The sequence below is a fragment of the Acomys minous genome (genome assembly GCF_964271855.1).
Source record: "Acomys minous genome assembly, chromosome: 3".
NCBI classification, from domain to species: Eukaryota; Metazoa; Chordata; class Mammalia; order Rodentia; family Muridae; genus Acomys; species Acomys minous.
In genome coordinates, this window is record NC_140485.1 from 21372909 (window position 1) to 21391763 (window position 18855).

The following is an 18855-nucleotide window of genomic DNA, read 5'->3' on the forward strand; positions in this document are numbered from 1 at the left end:
TGAATGGCAGCAGGGGCAGGGCAAAGAGGGGCAGGAACTGGACCCTCCATTACTAGAAGGTACCTAAACTAGCTATTCTGAAGCAAGACAGTGCTGCCGAGGGGAGCCCTGCATTAGTTGTAAATATAGAGAGGAAACTCGAGTGCTACTATTAAAAACAAAAAGAAGGCCGGGTATGGTGGCGCACGCCTTTAATCCCAGCACTTGGAAGGCAGAGGCAGGTGGATCACTGAGTTCGAGGCCAGCCTGGTCTACAAAGTGAGTCCAGGACAGCCAAGGCTACACAGAGAAACCCTGTCTTGAAAAACCAATAAATAAAAAAATAATAAAAACAAAAAGAAAAAAGTATAATTGATATTGGCAGATGCTGATTTCACTACATCACAACCACATTATGTCAATCAATGACCTAAAAACACCAATTAAAGGTGAGTGAGGCAATTCTATCAAAGATAAAAATGAAAGGCTCCCCCAAGAACAAAACAAACAACAAACTATGAGACAACTGTATGTTGTATCTAGTAGATTTGTAACTAGAATACACAAAGAACAATTACAGCTTATAATAAAACCACAAATAACCCAAAAAACGGGCAAAGGATCTGAATGGGCATTTCACCCAAAACACACACAAATGTCTAAGGCAATGAGCACACTCAACACCAGTACACAATGACTGTTGTGTACATCACTACCATCAGGGTCTATCAGCTGTCTCCTGCTTAACTTACACTACTAGTGTAAATAGTGAATTGCTCCTGATATTTGCAAGTAATGTTCCATCACTGACTGGCATATACTATGTGCTCAATAAACCAAATCTATAATTATTTATTTGAAAACAAAGGAGGTTAGACTTTCCTTAAAAAAAAAAAAAAAGGCAGCCTATGAAGGTGAGAGTCTCTTCAGGTGCTGGACGGCATGAAGCACTGGCTGGGCCAGCTGGGGATGCTCAGGTAGCCGGCCTCTTTAAACCAGACCACACAGAGCGCTTCATTCCCTGCATGGCCTTCACTTCTTGCCAGTCCAGTTTGGTGTCAGGAACCTCAGGCTCTGGCTCTGGCTCCTTACTCAAGGGTCCCTGTGGGGAGGCGACAACAATGGGTAGAGGACCACATTCCTCCCGGAATTCCACCACATGGAGACTCTTCTTATCCGCCAGGTGTTGGTGGGTTTCCTGGAAAAGAGCAAGTGGAGAACAGATGCTTAGATCTGTGAAGGCCACCTGAAACTCCAAGGGTCAGGGCTTCTGACAACAGGAGGGAAGACAGAATCAAGTACCCTTAGCAGCTTGGGGATGTGCAGTAACTCTTACACTTGATTTAGGAAATGTGTGTCGCTAGACTGAGAGGGTGTGTTCGCACAGAACTACCTCAGCCCAATAGCAACAACCAAACTCAGATGGAAGAAGATTCATCTGCCTAGGTCACAGGGACACCAGAGGGCCTCACAGTCACAAACCTTCCCCTCCGTAAAGGGTAGAAGGACTGTGACCCAGGCCCCACTGGACAGCAACTCAGACACTCTTTGCTTCTATGGCTGCACCAGTCAATCCACTCAAGTAACTTTTAAATAAATGCCTCATGGACTGCTTCAAGTGTAAACGTCTGCATTTTGGAAAGTCAGTAATTACTTTGTTCTATGTAAATACATACTTGGTCTAGCTCCTCCACCATGTGGAAAGGCCAACTGACGAGAGCAAGCCCACCTGCTGGTTTAATTCTATTGCTGGGTTTGGTGAAGCACCTAGGGCCTCTCCATTTGGGAGGAGCATAGTCAGTCCTTGTGTTACCCACACAGGGTTCACACTGACCTGACCTAGTTGGAAATACAGCCGTTAATAAGGATATATTTCCTAAGAGGTGAGAGCCTGGGCTGTCTAACTAGGCCCTGGACTGGCTTAGAATCCCTCCACTCCACCCAGCAGCACAGCCTGGAACACAAACCAGCGCTTCTGCCTTTCTACGCAGGAGTTACCTGGCGGGCAAGCCCATGGAAGAGGCCCCGGGTGAGGTTCAACATATTCATGGACCCAGTGACCCTTGCATACATGTCCTTGATGCCAATGAGGCGGCAGATGGTGATGATGGCCCTGTGGCAGCGGAGGCCATAACCTGGAAGATCAAAATGTATCATTCAACAACTCTCCTACAGCAAGTGACACTCACTCTGCGAGTTTTCAAATGGCTCTGGCCTCTGCATTTACAGAATAAATGTGTCTAAACCAACACTCTCCCACAACCAAAAAAATAAAAGACAATGCTAGTCACAAGCAGAAGCCATGTGATTTATATTTTCCTAATGGACAAATTAAAGTTGTTTTTAGGACAATGCATTTTTGGCAATCTATTTTACTAATCCAACAGATCCAAATAATTAACATTTCAAAATGCACTTCCCACAATGAGAGTTCTTACATTCTTTTTTCATATGAAGTGTGGTGTACATTTGATCTGAGTGATCTCAACAGCCACAAAGTAAGTACACAATCACCCACTGGCTGACAGCCATTCTGTGGAACAAAGTGGTCAAATCAGGCATCTGAGTGAATAATTACAGCTGAGAAGCAGAAGCCAAGTTCTGACGCATGAATATGCTGATGTGCTTTGTTTGCTTGTGGGAGGTGATGGTGTTTTACCTCATAGCTCTAGCAGAATTGTATTAGAAGCTTTGACATAAAATTTTAAATGTTTTAACTACTCACATCCAAACTTTTAGAGATTTCTATAACTAGGGTTATATGAAACTGTTTTTCACTTGTAGAAGTGCAGGTGAGATGTGAATGAGATGTGTCGGAATCTGCAGAGACCACCACAGCCCGGTGACAGTCACAGTCTGTCAGATCTGCAGAGACCACCACAGCCCGGTGACAGTCACAGTCTGTCGGAATCTGCAGAGACTACCACAGCCCGGTCACAGTCACAGTCTGTCAGAATCTGCAGAGACCACCACAGCCCAGTGACAGTCACAGTCTGTTGGAATCTGCAGAGACTACCACAGCCCGGTGACAGTCACAGTCTGTCAGAATCTGCGGAGACTAACACAGCCCGGTGACAGCCACAGTCTGTCAGAATCTGCAGAGACCACCACAGCCCGGTGACAGTCACAGTCTGTCAGAATCTGCAGAGACCACCACAGCCCGGTGACAGTCACAGTCTGTCAGAATCTGCAGAGACCACCACAGCCCGGTGACAGTCACAGTCTGTCAGAATCTGCAGAGACCACCACAGCCCGGTGACAGTCACAGTCTGTCAGAATCTGCAGAGACCACCACAGCCCGGTGACAGTCACAGTCTGTCAGAATCTGCAGACTACCACAGCCCGGTGACAGTCACAGTCTGTCAGAATCTGCGGAGACTAACACAGCCCGGTGACAGTCAGTCTGTCAGAATCTGTGGAGACCACCACAGCCCAGTGACAGCCACAGTCTGTCAGAATCTGTGGAGACCACCACAGCCCGGTGACAGTCACAGTCTGTCAGAATCTGCAGAGACTACCACAGCCTGGTGACAGTCACAGTCTGTCAGAATCTGCGGAGACTACCATAGCCCGGTGACAGTCACAGTCTGTCGGAATCTGTGGAGACTACCACAGCCCGGTGACAGCCACAGTCACTACCACAAACTCCACCTGTTTCTCCAAAAGGCAGGAAGAGCCATTTCCAAATGCCCAGTGCTTCAACAGAGACCTCACAGAAGATGGGCACTGGGTGTGGAGGAGGGGCAGGGGACATGGCTTAGTGGCTGTGCTGGCTAGCTTTGTGTCAACTTGACTCACGCTGGAGTCATCAGAGTGAGGGGAAGCTCAGATGAAAAAAATGCCCCCATAAGATGAAGAAAGGTGAACAAAAGAGAGCAGGGGACCGGCTGCTGCAGCTTCCCAGCTTTAGCTTCCCCCGACAGTGAGCTAGGTACCTCTGGGTTGTTTCTTCATCCTGATCTGTGTCCTTTTAAATCTTAACGAAATATCATGGAATACTGGAGGTAAAAACACAAACACAAGAACGGTCAGGTGAGAGGTTTAACAGCTCTGCAACATCACAAAGCAACATATCCTGCCCCAACAGCAGCACGCAGTGGCCAAGATGGACACATGCTGGCCTCCAGCACAGATCTGTTTTCACATTTCATGCATTTGTAAGAGTGCATGAATGGAGTAACAGAGAATCACAAAACTGTATCTTGCCATGCATTCTGTAACGGATATATTCCTGCAGATGTCAGAAGAAACGCCCCACACTTACTTGTGTGGCCTTCATATCGCTCTATATAGTGCAAATAATGAATCGCTTTGTTCTTTGCCTAAAAAAAGAAAGAAAGAAAAGAGAAGAAGAAGAAGAAGAAGAAGAAGAAGAAGAAGAAGAAGAAGAAGAAGAAGAAGAAGAAGAAGAAGAAGAAGAAGACGACTTTGTTAGCTAGGCAGGAGTGGTGGCACATACCTTTAATCCCAGCACTCAGGAGGCAGAGTCAGGCAGATTTCTGAGTTTGAGGCCAGCCTGGTCTACAAAGTGAGCTTCAAGACAGCCAAGGCTACACAGAGAGACCTCTTAAGTCAGGGCTTTATTCTGTATTCTGTTCAAACTCAAAATCCCCTCCCTGGAGGCAGAGGCAGGCGGACTGCTGTGAGTTCAAGGCCAGCCTAGTCTACAAAGCCAGTCTAGGACAGCCAAGGCTACACAGAGAGACCCTGTCTCAAAAAATCCCCTCCCTCAGCCCCTTAACTGCTGGAATCTCAGAGGTATACTACCATGTCTGGCTTTTTGTTGGAGTTCAGAAACATCTTTTATAAAATATTTTATTACAAGCCATTCCACCTACATGAAACTATTAGACTTAAAACAACAACCCATAAGCATAATTTCACTGTTCCATTTAGTGAACTTCTGAGTGCCTCTGAATAGCCTGTTGGAACATAAGGCCCTCCTCCCCCACCCCTCCTCCGCCCCAGCCCCCCCACCCCTGCAGCAATGACAGGTCTATAACAGGCACATGAGAAATGGCTTCTTAGGAGATAAGAAGCCTTTGACAGCAAGCCTGAGAAGGTTCTAGAACACATTGTTATTTTCTTATGGTTTCCATGTTGTCTAACACACAGCTCATTATCTTTAGTTACATGTGGTCATGTGGTAGCACACATGCGTGAACTTGCGGTACTATGCAGGAGTATCTGACGGTCATAGCAGGACGCGCCTCACACAAACGGAAAGATAACGCACATACCTTTCTGAAAGCGTCTGCTCGGTCAGCAGCTTTTCCAATAGCAAAACCTTTCAAAGAAAAAGCAAAGATGTGGAAACGGAAACAGGCTTGCCTTCAACATCCTTACCATTCCAGCTCCCATTTTGGCTCCTACTGTGCTTCTAAGTACTTCATTCCCCAGACCCTCAGAAAAGCTGCTCCCACGACCAGCGAGCACAGAGCCGCAGGGCTTCACTGTCTGCTTTGAGCATTTTACTTTTGAATATGTTGGTAAAACTCAACACTCAATGCAGCACATTGCCTTTAATAAACCGCTACTGAAGTGAACTGAGCCTGGGTTACTCATTCCTTTATTTACTTTGGTTTTCCGAGACAGAGTTTCTCTGTGTAGTCCTGGCTGTTGTGGAACTCACTCTATGAACTCAGAGATCCTCCTGCCTCTGCCTGCCAAGTGCTGGGATTAAAGGTGTGCACCATACATGGTTCTGAGCTATTAATGCATTTATTTTATGCAATTTTTATGTGTGTGTGTATGTGTGAGAGTGTATGTCTGTGCACTACACGCATGCAGGAGGCCAAGGAGGCCAGAGGAGGTGTCAGATCCCTGGAACTGGAGTTACAAATGGTTGTAAGCTGCCATGCGGGCCTGGGAACCAAACCCTAGTCTTCTGAGAGAGCAGGTGCTCTTAACCCCTGTGCTTTCTTGCCAGCCCCTGCACTCAAGTTTGATAACTAAATATGTTCTAAGTTAGTAGGCAATGGTTTTGAGCCCTTTGGAAAGAGATTAAAGCAAGCAGCAGGTGAAAAGTGCACTGCTCCAGAGTGACAACACGCTTTCACTGGGACTGCCAAGCAGGATTTAGGTTTTATTTTAGCCAGAGATAAGATGAGGGGTTCTTCAACCTGTGCTCATTTTAAATAAAGATATTCCTAGGTTCCTGGAAAGCTCCTGGCATCCGCTGTCACTGTCAATTATTGCATGTGAAGACTTACTTTGTAAGTTACACAAAGGGAAACATCATCTAAAAGACACGAGCCATGCAGGACACCTGAGACCCAGGACAAAGGAAGGTAAGCTCTAATTTTCAGATAACTGAATCACATAAAACCATGGATATCCTAGAGGAAAATATAAGCAGACGTATTGATAATCTTCAGAGACTCCTTAAGCAAAGCATAAAACTGCAAGTGATCGAAGAGTGACAAGTGTGAGAGAAAACTTAAACTCAGTCAAAGCAGCTGAGAGGCTGACATGGCTCTGATACAAGCTTCTGCTAATCAGTTAGGAAAACAACCACTACCTCATAAACACCGGGCCAAACACATGAACTGACAAAGCTCAAAAAGAAAACGGCATGGTCAATAAACATGCAAAATTGTGCCCACTTTCTAAGGAAAAATATGCAAATAAAACATGCTCACAGCATGCTGTCAATCACCGAAGCTTGACAGTTTCAGGGGCAGCGGGGTGAAGGGAGGCGGCGATCTGGTGATCCTTAGCAACACATAAAAGGTAGCAACTTCACTGCAAAAAGTCTCCCCTATTCCTATACCAGCAAAAGTATAAGAAACATGATATTGGGCTGGGTGTGGTGGTGCACGCCTGTAATCCCAGCGCTCCAGAGGTAGAGGCAAGGTGGATCTCTGTGAGTTCAAGGCCAGCCTGGTCTACAAAGCAAGTCCAGAACAGCCAAGGCTACACAGAGAAACCCCATCTCAAACAAACAAACAAACAAACAAACAAAAAACCAACCAAAAAAAAAAAAGGTATATCTACTGTTTTTTTCGTTACATGGTTTGCACCTTGGGTCTGTGAGCCCAAACCATTAGAGGTTTAATCAGTAGGAAAGATGAGGCCAGCACCATGGACTCTTGGGTTTTCAGCAAGGCCAGGCCAAGCTCAGCTTCCACCACCAGCCCATTCACCTGCAGCCCCATTTCCGTTCCCCACTGCAACCAGGACACGGACCGACTTCTTTCTTCCCTCTTTTGCTGTCATATTGAAAACGTTTCTTACCTAAAAGACAAAATGTCTCATCAATACTACCTTAGGAAAATTCTGAAGGAGACTATCAGTGCTGCCTGCCTGCCCCACTCACACTTATGGTGTGGGCACCACACCTTCTAGTGCGGCAAGGCAGACTTTCTCCGAAGAAAGGCTTGCAAAGCTGCCCCTGGGCCATGTCTGCAGGAAGAAATGGAAATAAGACTTTCTCTTTCTGTTTCACAGGTTTACTGGGAGATTCAACTGAGATGTTTAAAGGAATTTGAAACTTACACAGCTCAAAATGGCCTCCTTTAATGAATGTGCCACAGGGAAGAAACATTTTGGAGTAACATGGACTGGTTCATCTCATCAGTGAGTGTAAGAGACAGAGCAGTAACAGGGATGTCCACTTGGCTACACGCGGAGAAACTCTGCACAGGACTCAGCATGAGCTGGCTAAGGATTAGGCTTAATGGGAAACAGAAAGACTAGAAATGCCTGCTTGTGATGCACTACAAAAAAAAACCTGTAGGTGCTTTGTTAGGTTGGTTTAATCTGACCCATTTCAAAGGCCAAGAGCAATAAAACTGTGAAGTGCACCACTTACAGGGCAGCTACTCCTGTGGCCCATGGTGCTCCTTTACTATAAAAAGTAATCAAAGGAAGAGGGAGATCACATCTCCTCTTGTGGATAATCATACAGAAAACTGTGAACATAATAGAAGTTAGCTTTCAAAAACCACAATCTTGGATAGCAACCCAAACACCGATGGACACACTGTGACTGGCAGAAGGACATACTCAACACAGCTCCAGCTCTGGTGACTGCTTCCCTGCCAATACACAGAGAGTGTGACAGCGGTGACTATCCTAGAGGGTGCTCTGCAAATTCATGTGATCAGGGATTCAGCTTCAAGTGCTGGAAGAGCCCAGAGCTCATTCCCCAGCAAAACTAGACAACCACCCTCACGCCCGGCTCTGTGCCACCTCATCTGACCGCTAACCTTCTTGAGCTTTAGGATGGAGAGATAGATGTACACAAAAGCTCCAAATCTGTAATTAAACAAACATGGACCTGAGGGGAGATAGGACAGCCAGTACTAAGTAACTTAACAGGAAGTCTCATCATGTCCTTACCCCGATGAGCTCTGCATCTGAGACTGCCCACTGAAAGCTTTCCTTCCCGGTCCTTTTGTCCCAGCCCCACTCCTCAAAAGCCAACCTCTCCAGGGGCATGGCAGGGTGCTTAATTCCATGGGCCTACCTCAAGAATCCTGGTATCAAAGTCTTCATATGTTTCTACACAAAGAAAGAAAAAGCACATAGTAAATTAGTTTGCAGTATTAACACATGAAAGTATTTTCTCTGTGTAGTCTTGGCTGGCCTCGAGCTCAGAGTTCCACCCGCCTCTGTCTCCCAAAGTGCTGGGATTACAAGCTTGTGCCACCACACCCAGCCAAAGCATTTTTCGAGATAGGCACCATCACAGGTATTTTTCTTTGGTGGGAGTGTTAATGAGGATTGAACCCAGGGCCTCATGCTTGTTAGACAAGCATTATAGCAATGAACTACATCTCCAGCCCACCACAGACTCTAGTGTTAAAAAGTCTTGGGTCCTCTGGTATCCCTCTCAAAGCCACGTCCTGGTCCCCCACCCTCAATAAACTGTTCCAGCTTTGGATTCATGAACTGGGTCACCCTCTCCCAACTTGCCAGCGCTCTGCCTCATCAGCTCTAAACCTTGGATCGCCATCTGCCATTGGGTCACTTTCCAAACTCTCCAACCTTCTCCCCCACTCTGCCCCTGAATCCGTGCAGCTCTCAGGCACACCCTGATTCGTGGGCGTGGCTGAGGGAAGTCGAGGCTCCGCACACTTAGCCACTTGAAACCACTTGAAAAGACCCCGGCTACTAGGTGGTCTGTTACCTCACTCTCCATACTCTTGATTTTTAACTTTTTGAATTTTGTATTCTTTGACATTTTTACATGTGTGTACTGTTACTTTGATCAGAATCACCCTCACTCTCCTCTCTCATCCCCTCCCACTCACCCTGAAACCCTTCTTCCCAACACATCTCTCCTACTTTCATGTCTTTTGTTTCCTTTAAAAAATGAAACAAGGGGCTGGAGAGATGGCTCAGCGGTTAAGAGCACTCACTGCTCTTCTGAAGGTCTTGAGCTCAATTCCCAGCATCCACAAGGCGGCTCACAACTGTCTGTACCTCTAGTTCCAGAGGATCTGGCACCCTCACACCAATGCACAGAAAATTAAATTTAATTAATTAAAAAAAAAAAACACCACTGAGCTTAGTTACAGTTATTGCTTAACTTCTTTTTTTTTTTAAGTTAAAGATTTATTTATTTATTTATTTATTTATTTATTTATTTATTTAGTATACAGTGTTCTGGCCTGCATGCCAGAAAAGGGAACCTGATCTCATTATAGATGGTTATGAGCCACTATGTGGTTGCAGGGAATTGAACTCATGAACTCTGGAAGAGCAGGCAGTGCTCTTAACCTCTGAGCCATCTCTCCAGCTCTGCTTAACTTATTATAGAAAATTTCTATCTACACTTCTTGGCCCTATGATACAGTTTGGACTATAATGTGGGAAATAGTTCAAAGATACTCAAACCCTTTATAGGAAAAAGAAAAACCAGGCAAGTAAATAAAACTATTTCAAGAAACACCCTAGCACTGTCACAAAGGCAAGTAAGAGGGGAACGTGGCTACCTCCATTGGGTCCTGGGTCTGGGGGGCCAATACTGACTCCTCCCCATGTGTTTCCACTCCAACCGCGCTCCCGTTTAACTTTTATCTTCCTCTTCCGGTCCCACTCTTCTCTCTGCTGGGCCATGTCGGCCTCCACCTTCTCCTGCTCTTCCCTACTTCTCTGGCCAATGTTCTGGACGACGCCACTTCTCATAAGAGGCACATTCAGGCCAGGCCACAGGAAACCAGAGCGCCCTGCAGATTTAAAAATAAGTAACAATTTCAAGATTCATCTTCCCAGTATCAAAATGCCAAGCAAGGTATGAATTGAAACCCGGGGCTGGTGGCACAAGCCTGTAATCCCAGCACTCTGGGAGACAGAGGCAGGTGGAACTCTGAGTTTGAGGCCAGCCAAGACTACACAGAGAAAATACTTTCATGCGTTAATACTGCACTATTTGGACATGTAAAATCGATCCTTTGAGCACAAGGAGGCATCACACAGGTGGCTGGGGGGCAGGCCGTGGTGCTCCAGCCCCGTGGCTCAGAGGACAAGAGATCCCTCTCAAGGCCTTCCTAGCACCCAGTGACACCCTGGATTCTAAATCGGCAGGAGCGGAGAGCCAAGGAACGGATTATGCTTCAGCAACAGGAAGGAAGGTGAGACCTGGGCATGGTGACTCACACTCTCAGAAAGCTGAGGCAGGAGAGTTGCCACAAGCTCAAGGCCCGCCTGGGCCACAGTGTGAGAATGTCTCATAAACAAAATAAAAATAAATGAAAAGTGAGAAAAATAAGACGCATTTATGCAAAAGTATTAAAAATATTAGAGGAAACAAAACGGGATGAGGGAGGCAGTAGGACTCCAGGCAGTGAAAGGGGACGTTCACTGTTCTCTACAAGGCTTGCATTTTGTTTGTTTGTTTGGTTGGTTGGTTTTTCGGTTTTTCAAGACAGGGTCTCTCTGTGTCAGCCTTGGCCATCCTGGACTCCCTCTGTAGACCAGGCTGGCCCAAAACTCACAGTGATCCGCCTGCCTCTGCCTCCTGAGTGCTGGGATGAAAGGTGTGAGCCATCACACCCACTTGCATTTTTTTTTTTAACTGACAAGATAGACACGTGATTTTGTAATACTAAAACAAGGGTCAGCACGTTAGCTGGGAGCTCTGCACACAACTCTAATCTAGTTCCAGGGAGGCCAAGGCAGGAGGATGACGAGTTCCAGTCCACTCTGGGATACACGGAACAGGAGATGAGATGTTTTAAACGTAAGCACCTTCACCGATGATCTGGCCCCTGTTCAGATCCTTCTTCTTCTTTCTCTTTGTCCTTTTGCCTCTGCCCTTTCGCGCCCCAGCGCCAGTCTCCGCTAACGCGCCTTTCCAGAGCTCTTCCGCAGTCACTGCAATGAAACAGGGTTGTCCTCGTTGTTTTAAATTCTGCATTTTTAAAGCAATGAACTATGGTTTCCTATTGAATAAAATGGCCAGAAGAAACCACTTCATGTACACCCTTGTGGTGACACTAGAAGAATGACAAAAGTCACACAGTTCCATCTGGAAAGCCCAAGAGGAGACAGTGCTGTTCCTCTTCACAGAAGCCAGCCGGCACCTGAGCCGCACAGCAGGCCTGTCTGCCTGACATCTCGTCAGCTGTGACCCAGCTGTGTCCCTGTCCTCCTGCCTCCACAATAACTTCTCTGCTGGAGTAAATAAGTTTCCTTCTGTCCTAGTTCCGGCTCTGCTGCGGTGATAAACCACTCTGATTAAAGCACCTCAGGGAGGAGGAGCGCCTGCGTGTGGCTCACAGTCCTTCCGCTTACGTTTGGTGAAGAAGCTGTACGGTCTACACGGCGGGCCCACCCAGGCGCGGGGGGAGGAGACGCAGCACTGTGTTTGCAGTGCACGGCTCAAGCTGCTCAGGCAGTGGCTGGGTCTTCTTCCACTTGGTGACAAAGAGCCTACAGTCAAGTAGAATAAAACTTGGTGTTAGATGCCCCGTGGCTGTAGAGAAACACTGCTAGCACCAAATAAATATTAATAAAAATCAGTTACTAAGGGCTGTTGAGGTGGCTGGGCAGGTAAAGGCACTCACTGCCAAGCCTGACAACCTCTCTGACATCAGGGACACAAGTGGTAAAAGGAGAGAGCCAACTCCTACAAATTGTTCTCTGACTTCCACATATGTGGTAGAATGAGTGTATTAACACACACACACACACACACACACACACACACACACACACACACACACTTAAAAATATTTAAGTCAAAATCTTGACTTTTTAAATATTTACTTATTTATTTATTATGTACACAGTGCTCTGATTGCATGCACCCCTGCACACAAGAAGAGGGCACCAGATCTCAGCATAGATGGTGTGAGCCACCATGTAGTTGCTGGAATTAAACTCAGGAACTTTGGAAGAGCAGAACTCTGAGCCATCTCTCCAGCCCAAAATCTTGACCTTTTAAGAATTGTGTTTTGGGGCTGGAGAGATGGCTCAGCCGTTAAGAGCATGTACTGCTCTCGAAAAGAACCCAGGTTTTGTTTCCAGCATCCACTTCATATGTCTCACAACCACCTAGAACTCTGCCTCCGGGGCAAACTATGCTTTGGCCTCCTTAGGCACCTGCACACATATGTACATACTCAGCCCCCATCCCGGACCTGACACATAAACATAACTTTAAAAAAAAAATCTATTTTTTAAAAAAATCAAAATTTGAGACATCTTCAAAACAAAATAACTTTAATGCCTGTACTAGTTAGAGAAGCTGTGTCTCCTCCACACAATGGATGTGGTATCTAGCTGCACAGCCTACAGTGGGAAAACAGCGCCCTCTGCTGTGTGTATCCAGGGACTGTGCAATGCTTCCCGAATGTCCCAGCAGCTCTGAAAGCCAGCATAAGCAGAATATCATGCTTTTAACAAAGCAGATAGGGGTGTGTGTGTGTGTGTGTGTGTGTGGTGTGTGTGCACGCGTGCGTGTGCGTGTGCGTGTGTGTATGCGCACGTGCACGCATCTTACACAACCCAGAAGCACACATAAGAAACTAACTACAGCTGCCTCTGGGGAAGAAAGCGGAAGCATGTATAAGTGGACACAAAAGCTTTGGCAGTACCCAGATGGCCACCCTCACACCCTCCCCGACCCTGTAACAAAACCACTCTATAGTAGATAAACCTTCAGAGAACAGAGAGGCAGTAGAACCTTACCATGGCTGAGAGCTGTCTTCACTGCCAAAAACGAAGCTGCTGCTGCGGGAAAGGTGTTTAAAGAGAGTGGCCTAGACAAGAAGTGACCTGTAAATTGGAAGGAAAAGAGTATTTATTTAAAGATACTTTTCTACATGAAAAGGAGCCCTCTAGACAGCAATGCCCGTAAGATGCTGACACTTACAGAGAGCAGGGTTAAGACAAAGGATTAAGAGCCCAGCCATGGGCTTCACAGCCACTTGCCAAGTAGCATGACACCTCAGCCCCACCCTTCTCCTCATGAAATGTCCTTGCTGGTCCTTCTTGGCTAAGGCCTCCCTCCTCATCACTCAGCCACAGGGTAACTGTCTCCTAGCAACCCTCTCTTCCTCCTTCTCTAACTCCTCATCTTTCCAACAGGTCAGACTTAGGCATGTCACGGCCCTGACAGGTTCTTCTTTGGCTCTGTCCTCTGCTAAAGAACACAGTGAAAGTCCTCAGCTCAAGCTGTGCTTACAAGCCCAGGACTCAAGGGAGCGAGGAGGATCTGGAATTGGAGGTCAGCTGTGGCTCCACAGCAAGTTCAAGATCTCAGGTTAGGCAACACGAGTCCCTGTGTCAAAAAATAAGTAAAATAATCCCTCAGTACATCCTGCAGGCTGGCCACAGGGCCCAGGTTCCAGCCCAGTCTGCTGCCCCTCTCTCTTACACCCTCGCTCTAGCCTCACCAGATCTGTAATTAGTTCTGAACTGACCCTGCTCTGGCACTTTCCCCAGGCTCACTGGCACGGGCTGAACAGTAACTTCCTCGGAATAGGAACAGTCCCACCAGGAACGAGAGAGGGGCTCAGGGGACTCCAGGAATGCACTTCGGGTGTCCAGGAAGCAGACACTTCTAAGATTCCCAAGGAGGACCCCGCCACAGGAGGGTAAGATCAGTAAACAGCTGCTGGGGGGAGGGGACTCTGACCAGCAGAGTTGCCTAGAGATTTGCGGTTGTTGAGGGGCATGCAAGTCCTGCAAAGAGCGCTGGGATGCAGCTTTCACGAGCTGTGTCAGGGTGGGCTTGAGTAGCCTTGCTCCTGTCAGTAACTCCTCGCCCGATAAGCCCACTGCACTAAGGGAGACTTTGGGAGATTCGTCATGCTGCTCTCTTGCAGTTCCCTAGCTGAGGTGAGTAGGACCGAGAGAAACTTTCAACAGTGAGCAGCTCAGGTGAAGCCTCCCAGATCCTGTTCCCTCTGGTGTCCTCCAACCATCACTTAGTGTGGTGTTCTAGAAGAGACTCTTGACAGCAGTGCTGAGAAAACTCATGTGTGGAGACAACTGGGCAGTAACTCTACCTCAGACCATACATAAAAACTAGCCTGCAAAAGTCAAAACTATAAAACTCTTAAAAGAAAACTTAAAAGATCACAACCTTAGATTTGGCAGTGGTTTCTTAGCTGTAATACCAAAAGCACAGGCTACCAAAAGGAGAAGGGAAAATATAGATAAATGAGACCACCAAAATTTCAAACTGCCAGGCATGGTGGCACAGGCATTTAACTCAGCACTAGGGAGGCAGAGGTAGGCGGATCTCTGTTGAGTTTGAGGCCATCCTGGTCTACAAAGAGAGACCAGGACAGGCAAGGCTACATAGTGAAAGCCTGTCTCAAAAAACAAAAACAACAAAATCAACATGCAGAATGGGATAGGAAAACGTTTCTTCATGAGCCAGCTGTGACATGCACGCCCTTTATCCCAGTCTCAAAGCAAAGACAGGCTGATCTCTGAATTCGAGGCCAACCTAGCCTACATACTGAATCCCAAGCTAGCCAGGACTACACAATGAGAATTTTTCCTTGCAAAGTATATATCTGACAAGAGACCTATATGTAGAACATGTAAAGAAATCTTCCAATTCAATAATAAAGTCAACCCAACTGAAAAATGGACAAAAAGCTAGGCATATTGGTGCAGGCTCACAGACCAAACTCTTAGGGAGGCTTGGACAGGAGGGTAGAAAGGTTAAGCCTAACAGGGATAGACAGTGATTTCAACAACAGCCTGGGCGAGTTGTTGAGATGTGTTTCAAAACAAAAATGTACTTGTTTCTGTAATAAAATATCCTGGCATAAGCAACTTGAAGGAGAAAGGATTAATTTCGGCTCACAATCCCAGAGAGATACAGTCCAACATGGAGGAGGCACGGCAGCAAGCAGAACCTCACATCCACACCCAGGAAGCAGTAAGTAGGGGCCTGCTATAAAGCTTCACAGCCCACCTATGCTGACCCACTTCTTCCAGCAAGGCTCCACCTATGGGCACCAAGTCTTCAAACACTGGCACCTAAAGCTCAATAGTAGAGCACTTGCCTACCACACAGAAGGTCATATCAGGTGTATCCAACCTTGGCATCCTAACATGACATAGGCTTCTAATCTACAAAATTCATGATAAGAACCACACAATCAAGTTACACACACACACACACACACACACACACACACACACACACACACACACGTGTAGAGGAATTTAAATTTAGAACATGGCTGCTCTGGCAAGAGATCACTTGCAAAGACCTTCTAGGTCTGTGTGATCTGCCTGGAATACAAAGACATCTTTAATCCCAGGAGAGAGAAACAAGCAGATCTCTGAGTTGAAGGCCAGCATGGAATAGAGCAAGTTTCAGGTAAAGAAAAGTTTAGGTCCAGACGTGGTGGCACACACCCTTAATCCCAGCACTTAACAGACAGGGGCATGCAGATATGAATTCTGTTCAGGAGTTTTTGTTTTTGAGACAGGCTTTCTCTGTGTAGCCTTGGCTGTCCTGGACTCCCTTTGTAGACCAGGCTGGTCTCAAACTCACAAAGATTCGGCTGCCTCTGCCTCCCAAGTGCTGGAATTAAAGGTGTGCACCACTGATCAGGAGTTTGGTTGAATGAGTGAGTTGAGAGGCAGTGCAGTGGAGTTGCATTCATGGAATTCAGAGGCAGTTTTTACCAGGAGAGTTTTACAGAGAGAGGTTAAAGAGAGAACAAGCTAGACACAGGTGAAGACAGAAGGAGCCAGATTAGACATATTGCCAAAATCAGAATGAGGCCAAGCAGAGCAATTCAATCAGAGGCTGAGAGAGAAGCTAGATTGAATCAGTCAGCTTGGAGAGGAGTTTGAGCCAGAACAGCTGAGTTGAACCAGCCAGCCAGAGTTCAGAAAGAACTAGGAAGAGTGAGCTTATTCAGCAGTGAGTCTCAGAGGCTGAAAAGATTCTAGACCTAGGTTAAATTGTACGGAACCTAGAAGCCTCCAGGACTAGGCCTACGTTAGCAGACGGAGGGAGTAGAGGTGACAATTATATCAGGTGAATAAAAGTTACTTTTTAACACACACACACACAAAGAGACAAAAGATTTGAACTAACATTTCTTTAAGAACAAACACAAATGGCTAATAAGCACATCAAAACAAGCTCATTAGGAATCAAAACCACAAAATTATTACATTGTCACACCACTAGTTTGGCTATCTGAACAGAACAGATAATAACAAGTGCTGGCAAAGAGAATTTAAAACTCCTACACAGTGCTGCAAAACGGTACAGCCACCTGGCAGTTCCTTAGTTAAACACTATTACTTCACCCAGCAATTCCACTCTCAGGAAATACACGCAAGAGAAGATGGATATGGATGGGCACAGACAAAAACACAGCACTCAAATGTTTCAACACCAGTCCTAACAGCCAAAAGACGGAAACAGCCCAAATGGTCATCTGCCAATGAATGGATAAACAAATGTAGTGTAGTGACACAAGAATATTATTGGGTCATAAGCAACATGGGACCAGTATGTCACAGCACGGGCAAATCCTGACAACACTGCAATATTGGTAGAAACCAGCCACACAGACCAGATATCTTTTGATTTTTTTTTTTTTAAATGTCAGGAACAGGCAAGCTACAGACAGATGGGAAATAGATCAGTCTGCCTAGTGTTGAGGGCTAATGAGAGAGGGGGGTGAGGGAGAACAGTTAAAAAGTACCTTTTTAAAAAAACGATTTATTTTTATTTTAGGTACACTGGTGTTCTGCCTGCTTGTATGTGTGTGATGTTGTCAAAGCCCCTGGAATTGGAGTTAATAGATAGTTGCAAGCTGCCAAGTGAGTGCTGGGACTTGAACCTGGGTCCTTTGGAAGAGCAGCCGGAGCTCTTAACTGCTGAGCCAATTCTCCAGCTCCCCAGAAAAGTACAGTTTTTCTTTTGAGTGATGAAAATGTTCTAAAACTGTGATGCACTATCTACAAAACATACTAAATAATACTAATGATGATGATGATAAAAACAACTAAAGTGTATACTTCAGATAGATGAATTTTATGGTACTGATTTATATGTCAATAACGCTGCTACCCAAAAGAAAAAAAAGGGGGAGGAATGGGGGGGGGGTGGAGAGACAGGACTTGAAGCAAAGCATTATGGATGCAAAATTTTAAATCTTACTCTACGTGCAAGTATCTCATCTCCTTGTGTTGTGATTCCCTCATCTATAAAAAAAGAATCCCGAGGTAGTGTCCGATCGTAAACAACTGTAACTCTAGCGTTTAGGAGCTGAGACAGGAGGTGTATAAACTGGGAGAGCACAGTGAGACCTCGTCTCAAAACCAAAAAGGCAGATGGGGGTGTTAGGGGTGGTTTGAGAATACAACAGAATCACCAAGGCACTGTGAGGAGGAAATGGAGGAATAAAATCATCAACAGCTTAACTCGTTCCTGGCACACGGGCAAGCGCTTGTGGTAGAAAGCTACACCTCAGTATTCAACAGAGGCCTTAAGGAAATCGGTTCAGTGCCGACAAAGCTAACGAAGGTTCGAGTCACATACCCCACCAAGCTGATTTCAGATCAAATATTGCCAACAAAATGACCTTTCAGGACCTGGACTGTAGGCCTAATAAAACAGCGTCCTGTCCATCACAAAGCCATCCCTATAGGCTGACGCTATGCTAGGGATCCGCACACAATTGAGAAGGGCGAGAGGAAGACAGAGACAAGCCAAGGATATTTGGACAAACGAATCGGCCCAGATGCTAAAATGACAGCCAGTTAATCTAACAGACTCAGCAAGAGGGCGATCCTTTTAGTTTTGAGTTTCGCGGGCGGCACTCAGACTCGAAGCCGCGATTGACATCACCCTATGAACCACAGGGGGTGCGTGCTGCACCCCTCCTCCTCACCGAGTGAGCCAGATCAGTTTCCTAGGCTGAAAGCACAGTGCCCACTTCACTCCCAATGACCCAGAGAGGGAGAGAAGGCGCGCAAGGTCACACAGCGGCCCCGACCGGAATGGGAGACCGGGATCAGGGGCCCAGTGACTTCTCGCGTCCCTCGAGGCAGAACATCACAGACCCTAGGGAAAGCCCCCTGCTCGCGCACGGTTACGGCCCAGGTCCCAGCGCTCACCTGCCGGCACGCTACACAACGCAGGGAGACAGCCCGCAGCTCGCACGGCCGCCGCCATGCTGGAGCGGGAGCAGCTCGCAGCCTGCCTCTGGGACCGCCTTCCCCACTGCCTGTCGCAACCGGCTGCGACCGCGCCTCTTCATTCATCAGCTCAAGGCGGTGTGCTGAGACTCCGAGGGCTACCGGTCATCTTACGTGGGGAGGTCAGAAAACTGTCCACATGGACCACGGAGGAAACTGAGTCAGGCTCAGCCACGAACAGCTTCTCAGGGGTCCTCGCGCTAGGACCCCAGGCAGGGGCGGAGAGAGGGCGGG

General features: G+C 46.8%; 1 protein-coding gene across 1 annotated transcript; it reads right to left on the reverse strand.

Moving 5' to 3' along the window:
- Window positions 1-508: 508 nt before the first annotated feature.
- Window positions 509-18697, reverse strand: MRPS5 (mitochondrial ribosomal protein S5). The gene is made up of 12 exons (XM_084775479.1): window positions 18541-18697; window positions 13120-13206; window positions 11722-11859; window positions 11176-11301; window positions 9921-10154; window positions 8450-8484; window positions 7125-7215; window positions 5220-5266; window positions 4244-4301; window positions 3915-3977; window positions 1978-2114; window positions 509-1177 (listed from the first exon to the last, which is right to left on the reverse strand). The coding sequence occupies exons 1-12, from the start codon at window positions 18596-18598 to the stop codon at window positions 953-955; spliced, it is 1299 nt and encodes a 432-aa protein (XP_084631605.1). The 5' UTR covers window positions 18599-18697; the 3' UTR covers window positions 509-952.
- Between the last annotated feature and the right edge of the window lie 158 nt (window positions 18698-18855).

What these genes read in the sequence shown, in the direction of transcription:
- MRPS5 (XM_084775479.1), bottom strand. Translation starts at nt 18,598, where the DNA reads ATGGCGGCGGCCGTGCGAGCTGCGGGCTGTCTCCCTGCGTTGTGTAGC. An exon ending in GGGCCAGATCATCGGTGAAG is followed by an intron (nt 10,155 to 11,175) that starts GTGCTTACGTTT and finishes TTAAATCTGCAG; the next exon opens with GGCGCTCTGGTTTCCTGTGG. An exon ending in TCCATGGGCTTGCCCGCCAG is followed by an intron (nt 1,178 to 1,977) that starts GTAACTCCTGCG and finishes GCTCTTTTCCAG; the next exon opens with GAAACCCACCAACACCTGGC.